General features: G+C 35.0%; 1 protein-coding gene across 1 annotated transcript; it reads right to left on the bottom strand.

Annotated features, from left to right (window-relative positions):
* Positions 1-7,079: 7,079 nt before the first annotated feature.
* On the bottom strand, positions 7,080-9,180 carry LOC140005143 (1-(5-phosphoribosyl)-5-[(5-phosphoribosylamino)methylideneamino] imidazole-4-carboxamide isomerase, chloroplastic-like). Its single transcript, XM_072045528.1, has 5 exons — positions 9,101-9,180; positions 8,878-8,959; positions 8,693-8,826; positions 7,810-7,858; positions 7,080-7,256 (listed from the first exon to the last, which is right to left on the bottom strand). Exons 1-5 carry the CDS (start codon positions 9,178-9,180, stop codon positions 7,080-7,082), a joined length of 522 nt encoding a protein of 173 aa, XP_071901629.1.
* Between the last annotated feature and the right edge of the window lie 317 nt (positions 9,181-9,497).

Here is a 9,497-nt window from a genome sequence, read left to right as displayed (position 1 = left end):
ATTAATAATTTCCAAATAAAGGGGCATTTTTAAGAAAGACATGAGGGTTTTACAATTCCATAAATCGAATTTAGGGTTTCGGTTGAAATATGAGAAATTTGAAAAAACGGTCAATCGCAAATGAAACTAGGGTTTCGATTAGACTTTTAGGGTTTCTAGTTTTTTAAAACAAAACAAGTTTTTAAATCAAACCCAAAGAAATAACTTTAGTTTCTTCTTTAAAACAAAATAATGTTTTAAAATAAAAATAAACTAAAGAAACCGTAATATCCTTTTTGAGACTAAACAAAAGATGATCCTAAAAGTTGGGGTATCACAATCTCCCCTCCTTCAAAGAATTTCGTCCTCGAAATTGCAATCAACGAGCTAAGGGTTGGAATACTTGAGTTCATCAGTAGTGGTAAGAGTTACCTCAAGAATTATTCGGATTGCGCAAGTTCAATTGAGCAGTATTTTCTTTTACTCCTTATTTATTTTCCTTTTCTCACATTGAGGACAATGTGAAGTTTAAGTGTGGGGGAGGAAAGTATTGAACTTGCATTTACTTGCTAGGCGATGATATTTTGTGGATTTAAATGTTTAGAAATGTTGGAATTGTGTTTGAAATGCTTGCCATGTGGATAATTTGCTAGAAAATAGGTTTGTTGGCAGGGAGTTTTCTTCCATTTATAAGGAGAAACTCTGTAAAAATTTTTCTAAAACCTTTTCCAATATTTCACTATAGCCCAAAATTTCTTCAAATTTTTGCATTTTCATTCAAAAAGGGCCAATTTGTTCCAACCTTATGTGTTTAATTCTTCCAATTGTTGAAATGTTATATGTATTTTGGAAGGTTTAGTCCTCATTTAACTTGGAAATGTTTATTACGCAATTAGAATTTTTACATTTTAGAAAGTATATTTGGTAAAATGAGGAAAATTATGCCTATAATTTTACATGTTTAATGAGATTTCTTCTCTTTACTTAATTTTGCAAGTAAGTGATTGATATAGTCGATAAAGGTTATATTCCTCCTTTGATTATTCTTATATATTTTCTAAGAGGGAATATCTATTTATTGTCCTTTATTTCTGAAAAAGAAAAAGAAAAGTAGAAAAAAAAGAAGAAAAAAAAAAGAGAAAAGAAAAGAAAGTAAATAAAAATTGTTCTACTCCAATGATTCTCGTACCGAGTAACCGGGGGTTGGCATCTACAAATGTCGACATTCGCGTAAAAAGGTACTTGAATTAAGAGTATGCATTAGCAACTTGAATAAGTGAAATGTTGAGTAACCGGGGATCTTCACCTAAAAGTGTCGATTTTCGCGTAAAAAGGCATTCTCACTATTTAAGTAAAATTTGTGTGAATAAATCCCTCTTAGTTATAGAATTTTGAGAAAAAGATGATTATAAGGAGGAGGAAAGCTATAAATTGACTATGTGATTTGCTTATTTGTAAAATTAAGTTAGGGTAAGAGATTAAGTTTAACTTGTTGAATTTAGGGTATAATTATCTTTCCTTTACTTGATATTATGAGTATTTAGTGTAAATTGAATAATTGTACAAAGATTATTTTCCAAGTCTTGAGGAATTAAATTGGACAGAGTGCATATATTGTTTCACCTCTTGAATCATTGCATTTGATTATGTGTGAATTGCTTGAGGACAAGCAATGATTTAAGTGTGGGGGAGTTTGATAAGTGACTAATTTACGTAATAATTGTATGGTATTTTATATTATTTTTAGTCACTTTGGGTATATTATTGGAAGAAAATGATTCATTTTGGCTATAATTGGTGAAAAATGTTTTTAAGTGGTTAAATGAGGTTTTTATCACTTTTTACTTGGATTTTGTGTATTTTGACAGTTTTGACACATTTTCGTATTTCGGCTATAACTTGAGTTACAGTGATCGGATTAAGATGATTCTTGAACCAATTTGAAGATAAGAGATAGATCTACAACTTTGATGAAGACATCTAAATCCAGTTTGAAGGTTTTCCAGGTCAAAATGCCGAATTACAATAGCAAATGTCTACTGGTCGAAACTGGAACAGGGCAATGAGCAGGTAAGGGTATTTCGGTCATTTCTCAGCCTACACAGATCCAAATGAGGTGATTCTTGATGCATTGGAAATATAACTCAAAGGGCTACAAGTTTTATGTTTTGGTCAAGAGCTAAATCAGCTTTTAGCATCAAGAAAAGTTCAGTTGAAGTTGAGTCAAAATCGGAGCAAAGCTGGAAATTGATCCAGAAGTGACCAAATGGTCACTGTAGCAATCCGGCCGGAATTTGGCCGGATTTGTGGCCGGATTCCTGGCCGGATTGTGGTCAGAAAAGGCTGCTTTGTACGCGTAAAACTCAATTTCACCTCCACCAACTCACATGTGATGCTATACATGTGAGAAACATTCCCAGCTGTAAAAGGGAGATGTAATCCTCATTTCTTGACCACCTTTCATCATTAAAGAGCCAAATTCATTGCAACAAGGAAGGGATGGAGTGCATAGCAGAAAAAGAGAGAGTGAGCTACGGGAGAAAGCTTGAAGCTGCAGAAATGTAGCTCTTTCATCTCCCTAGTATTAGTTTAGCTTAGTATAGAGTAGTGTAGCTTTTCCATTCATGTTTATTATCTAGATTAGGATGAAGATGGAGGATGAAGAAGGCAAGGAAGAAAGCTCATGTGACAAGGGTTGTATTCCTTCAAAACTCTTTATCTTTTGTATTTGATTCCAAGTTTAGTTAATATACAAGTTCTGAATTTTGTGTTCAATATGTGTGTTTAAAGTTTAAGCCTTGGGTTTGGTTGAACTTTCTATGATTGTTAGTGTTTATTATTTGGTTATTTGACTGCTATGATTTGAGCAAGTTATTTAGCACTTTGGCTTCTTAAATCATGATTAATCTGGTACCATTGATTGTGATTATCTAAGGTGTTGTTTCTGCAATGAAAATTGAGATTTAACACTAGTTCAAGAAGTGCTAAACATAGGGAGTACACTCACGAAAGTAGAGGTGCACTTATGTGGTTTTTAGTGATTCATTTCATGTAATTTCATTGAAGAAATGAACTTGTAGCTAATTTCATAACCATGAAAATAGGTATGGATTAGTTATGAGTATAGTTGATTCACTACGAAAGTAGGTTTCACATGTTTAAGGAAATTACACCATAACTAGCCTAAATATAGTAATTAATGATCCAAATATAACACTTGCATGAGTAGTTAGGGATACCACAACCTAAGGAGCTTTTATTTGTTATTTTGTATAATTTCAGTAGGTTAAATTTGTTATAATTCGTTGATAGTCTAAATAATAGAGAAGCTTTAGTAATACCGGTAATTGTTCACTCTTCCCTGTGGGATCGACCCGATATATACCCTAAACTACTAGTTGATCTGTATACTTGCAGTGAACGGGTGTAATTCGGTATTTTTTAGCTTGCACGTATGTAAATATACCCATGAAGGACCTCACCTCTCCCTAAGCCGAACCAAAGGGTTCAGCGGACCGCCTGCCCAACTCTCGCCGGGACTCACTACAGTCCTCCAATAAAGTACAATGTAAATCTCAAATAGCACATCTTTAAAAACCCTACGAAGTACATATCACAAGTGAATCGAAAACTTACAAGGTACATCTCACCATAGTGGAACATACACATACCTTCATAAATCCTAACTATTACACAAGAAGAATACAAAAGTCAAACTATACAGGAGATAAACCACCTAGTCACATAAAGAATTTAATACAAGCGCTTCCTTTGCCTCGAACCTTGTGGGAGGAGATATTTTGGGGTGATCTAGAAGCTCAGCGAGTGACTAGTAAAATCAGTAATCCAACCAGTTTCACAATAATGCATTTAAATGATATCATGAATCAGTGATCAAATGTATGTATGTTGTTCTTGTGAGCCAGTGAAATCATCGTACTTAGAACTCCAACGCTCAAACAGATCCAATAAGTCAAACAGTACAAGGAAGCCAATTGCTCCAAACAACCATTGGTGGAGACGTTAGTTCTAAGCACAAGATTTCCCAAGAACTCAATGGAGCCAAATCATGTCATGGCACACACACAAACACAAATGATATGCAATCGAGTAAACAATGCATGGAACAGTTCATAAGTAACTTTAAAAATAGTTTGGGGATCACTCACCAACCATAGATCAGGAACCATCCATCACACATCCGTACCTTGATCAAGTCCAAGTCCTAGATCACAATTACCATGTCAAACAAAAGGAATTCTAAGATCATCAAGTCCCTATCATCTTTTGGCATTTTAATCACAACCGAAGCTATACTTATCGGAATGAAACGAATCTTATAGCAACACGAAACTAAGACATAGATCTACATTTCTTATGAAGACCTCCAAAGCCAAATCATACATTTTCATGGTCAAAATCGAAATCTCAGAGAAAACGGAAAACTGTCCGCAAAACAGGGCTTAAGGGTAGTCAGGGGTATTTCGGTCATTTCACAAGATACAGTGCTAGAATTGAACTGAAATTTTGTAGGTAGGTAGTTAACTCAAATGTCTACAACTTTCATGTTTTGAGCAAAAGCTAGTTTGGTCTAAAACACAGAGAAATGGGCAGTCCAAGTTAAGTCTAGAAACAAGGTAAAAACGGAAATTACTCTTCTAAACCAACCTTTGTATCTAACACAATTACATATACGAATCATAAGATATACCACATCTAATCAGGCCACAATGCCCCTTCAATATGAGCCAATTGATAGCTCCAAAGCCAATCATAATTAAGCCCCAATTCGAAATCCTAACATGGATATTAACCTACACAAGGTAGAATTTCCGAAGGCAAGTGAAACTAGCACATATAATCTCAATATTTCACGTAACAAACCTATCAAATGCTCTTCAAAGATTGGATAGCATTTCCCCTTAATTTCCTTATTTTCCATCCTACAAAACATTACCAATAACATCTCAATTCAATCACATTTCACATACAAATCATAGACTATAAAACACACCTAATTAGGGCCACAATACCCTTAAATCTTAACCAATTAAGAGCTCAATAACCAACCATAAGAAAACCCCAAATCAAAACCCTAAAATTGAAATTTTCCGCACAAATTTGAAAATTTTCACAAACAACCGCAATTAACGCACAAAGGCTCCATTTAACACAATTTAGAGCTATCAATCCAAGGCCAACAAACAATTATCATCTAAAATCAGAAAATTCACCAATAAATCAGAAATTTCCCAAACTCCACTTAAAATCATGAAATCTTCCACAAAAACCACATATTTAGCTACTATAAGTCACTAGTTAACCATTATTAAAGCAAAAGGAGAACTTTCTTATCCAACTTACCTCAAAACTCAAGAAAGTTAGCAACTTAGGGCTTCCCTTTCAAAAACAACTCCACCAAGACCTTTATTCCTCCTTAGTACACACTTGTATGGAATAGATTGCAAAACTAACGGTTAAAACTCAAGATTTGGACAAGAAAGTAAAACTACAATATGTAGAACTTTTCTCTCTTATTTTCTCTCCCAAATAGCCGGCCAAACAAGGAGCAAAAAGTGAAGATATTGCAGCCAAAAGCAAGATAAGAATGAAGGAAAAGCAGCTAGTCAAAGTTGACTGCCGGAGGTGACGTCACAATCCGGCTAGAATCTGGCCGGATTTCCGACCGGATTCCAGGCAGTGACGAAATCTATTTATTTTCAAAACCCCCAACCAATCTGGCCAAGAATCCAGCCAATAACTGGCCGGATTTCCGGCCGGATTCTGCAAAAATCACTATTCACCAGAATTTTTTTTTCCTTTCTTCGTCTTTCGGGCGTCACAAGTTAGATATAAGGGACTTTTACAATTTAGCATAATTTAATGCAAAATTAATTATATACAGTATAGCCCTATTAAGGGAGAAATAAAATCAAACCAAATATTTCTTTTTTCCTTAAAGAGCTAGTATACGGACATAGGTTCGAGAAGGCAAACTTATAGGTTTGTGAATATGCTTATTTGATTCATGAGTATCGCTTCTGGTAGAATTTCCATAGCAGTATATAAAAGTTGGGGGAACTTTCTTATCTGCAACAAATTTTCCAAAATAACAATACTAATAAGAAAAGTAGAACAAGGACAATTTACTTGAATAGTAAATCTTTTTTTTTCTTTTACAAAAAGAAAAAGAGAGGGAGGGTAGGAGAGGTAGAGAATGCACAACTAAAAATCTCAAATACATAAAAATAAAATACTTGAAAGAAATTGCAAAAAAGAATTCAACTTCCTTAATCTCACACGGTGAGATTTTCAATACCCTAACATAGTAAAAGAGTGCGAAATATATAGTGAAAAAAATTAAAAGAAGAAAAAAGAAATCCCGTTCGAATCATTAAACTCCAAAATTTTTTTTAAAAAAAATTGAGACTAATATGTACCAAAAGTAGTGCAACTTAACAACTACTCTAGTTGATGCTCCATCCGTCATTTTTAGCAAGCACTTCACATCTGACGATGGTTTATGATGGTTTATGAGCTTGTGGCATTGCTTGGAAACCATTCCCCGGTGTGTACTTGTTCATTTAGCTTTCATTCTTCTTGCTTGTCTTCCAGACTTAGGAAATGTATATAGGGAATTCTTCTATAGTTTAGGGTAGTTTCTGATTGGTTTATGATGTTTTAATATTTTTTTTTACTTAAAAATTGGAATCAGTGACTCAAGGTGGAGTCAAAGCGTAATGCCCAACTTTTAAAAATATGAGAAAAAGAATTTGATAACCGATGACGCAAGACAATGTTGGCAAGCCTTTGAAAACAATTAGCTCACAATCTTTGAATTAACCAATTTAAATACGACACAGGCCTTGGTACATGTTCTTTTGTTGGAGTCTTCTTGGTTTGGAATAGCATTGGTTGCAGTAATTGTGCTTATGAATCACTATGGAAGTTTGGTTTTTGGTTGGCTTAAATTGGCATTATTACTGGTCGCTGGCCTTACATGCAAAATCTCATTAAAACTTCCCTGTCATTCCTCAAGCACATATCCAGGAGAAACATGACCATCATATATGCTGGCAAAAAAGGAGGACCAAAGTCCGTCAAACCGCTAAGGCATCCTGTTGGACGTGCCAAGCCACAACTTCTTTGTATGGCAAGCTTCCGCCAAATATATGCAAGGCACTGCCTACGGTGACATCTACACGACCCATTCCTGCACTTTTAATTGTCTCCAAATCAGCCATTGTGCTCACGCCACCGGCATAAGTCACTGGAATCTGCCATTCATAAAACAACGCCAGCAATGCAATGTCAGATATGACAAGGGTAAGAGCACGAACCAGTCACAAGAAAAACAAAAACACAATGAGGTACTTCATCAATACATGAGATTTTGCATGTAAGGCCAGCGACCAGTAATAATGCCAATTTAAGCCAACCAAAAACCAAACTTCCATAGTGATTCATAAGCACAATTACTGCAACCAATGCTATTCCAAACCAAGAAGACTCCAACAAAAGAACATGTACCAAGGCCTGTGTCGTACTTAAATTGGTTAATTCAAAGATTGTGAGCTAATTGTTTTCAAAGGCTTGCCAACATTGTCTTGCGTCATCGGTTATCAAATTCTTTTTCTCATATTTTTAAAAGTTGGGCATTACGCTTTGACTCCACCTTGAGTCACTGATTCCAATTTTTAAGAAAAAAAAATAGTAAAACATCATAAACCAATCAGAAACTACCCTAAACTATAGAAGAATTCCCTATATACATTTCCTAAGTCTGGAAGACAAGCAAGAAGAATGAAAGCTAAATGAACAAGTACACACCGGGGAATGGTTTCCAAGCAATGCCACAAGCTCATTGTCAATTCCAAGCCTGCAATACTCAAGTGGAAGAAAGTGTTGTTAAGTTGCTCTTTTACAGGATTAATCATGATTCTCAGTTTCATAGCACTCTAATCTATCGTATGCTTAACTGGTTGAAAAACCAGTCTAAAGCAATATGTAAGTAAGGCAAAACGCACCACCAATCAATAGATGTATCCTAGAATGTCTTAGATAAGTGTCAGCGATTTCCCTAAATGTCAGAGTAAATCTCTCACGGAAAGAACTAAAATTAAAGAACATCATGCCAGAGATTTAGGAATTTCATGGAGGGGGTGGGATTTCGGGTCCATTCTTGTAATACATAATCAAAAGGCCCGTCCTTAAAGCCACAAGTATAATTAGAGAATGACATGCAGGATGAAAACTGAACCCAGTACTGTGTTTAAACTTTGTTTAAACAGCTAAATCCCAGCAGAAAGCCAAAACATCTTAGCTTGGCTTCATATTACTCAATACTGTGTCTTGTTATACTTACTGCTTGAGGAAGACCCTCTGCCCAAGCTAGAATAACAAATTGAGCTAACAAGGTGAGGGACCGCCCCCCTCACCCCACCCCACTCCCAAATAGACAAAAAATAGAAAAGAAAAAGGGTGCGGAGGAAAGAAAAAAACCACAATGAAGAACTGAAACTGCAGCAAGACAAAGAGTTGATGCATAAAAACTTGAATTTTATATATGTACAAAAGGTTTTGGAAGAAAACCACACACTGATAATACCTCTACTCAAGGTTAAGGATACTGATTCTAAATTAAACTATCTTGTTGTACCACCTATAAAAAACCTTGACAGCATTAATATAATGATTGAAGGAGTGCACTTACTTTTTTCCCTCAACATCAACTCCATGGACAAGAAACTCGTCAGCATAACGCGCCAAAAAATCCAACACTTTCTCATCAAGACATACATCACTAAATTTCTTCCACCTATCTGTGACGACAAAATATTTACCCTCCTACAAATTGATATTTGAAGTCACTAATGTCACTGAAAATAATCTTATTACATGGTAGAGCATAATGTGGAACCATGACCAAAATAGTTTCTTAATCACGGAGTAAGTGCTATACTTCTTAGATTGAGACAAGCTGCATACCAGGGCTAATAATCACATAAAGTGCAATGTTTTCTAAGATAAGGAATGGAACATTCTCAAAAATAAATAATCACTTCCATTAGCTCAGAAAGATTTCATCTCAGGTATGTTTTTTCTCAAGGCCAAAGCAAACCTTCTTTCGGCAACTAAGATCCAATATAAGTCTCTCTTTCCCAATAGCATAGCAAGCTCTTTAAGCCTGTCAAGATCCATTAGTCCATTGCTGAAAACATACTGCAGGAAAAAAGAGGAAAAATATGAGCTTGATATATATTAAACAAAGAAAGGCCAAAATTTTGTTTAAATAGAAAAAGACAAGAAACCGCACCAAGAAAAAAAAAGAAAAAAAAAGTGAGGCATGAGTGGTAGTGTAGAAAGGAGCAGCCACTTGAGCTTCACCGGCAACTTTTACTTGAAAATCGAGAGTACTGCAAATCCTTCAATCACTAATTGAATATGAAATAGAGATCCTTGTATCAAGACAAAAATGGAAAAGTAAAATAGCCAAATTTGATTTAAAAAGCTAAAAA

This window comes from Coffea arabica, chromosome 1c (assembly GCF_036785885.1).
Source record: "Coffea arabica cultivar ET-39 chromosome 1c, Coffea Arabica ET-39 HiFi, whole genome shotgun sequence".
Taxonomy (NCBI): domain Eukaryota; kingdom Viridiplantae; phylum Streptophyta; class Magnoliopsida; order Gentianales; family Rubiaceae; genus Coffea; species Coffea arabica.
The sequence above is the reverse complement of the archived record's forward strand: the minus strand, read 5'-3'. Positions and strand labels throughout refer to the sequence as shown.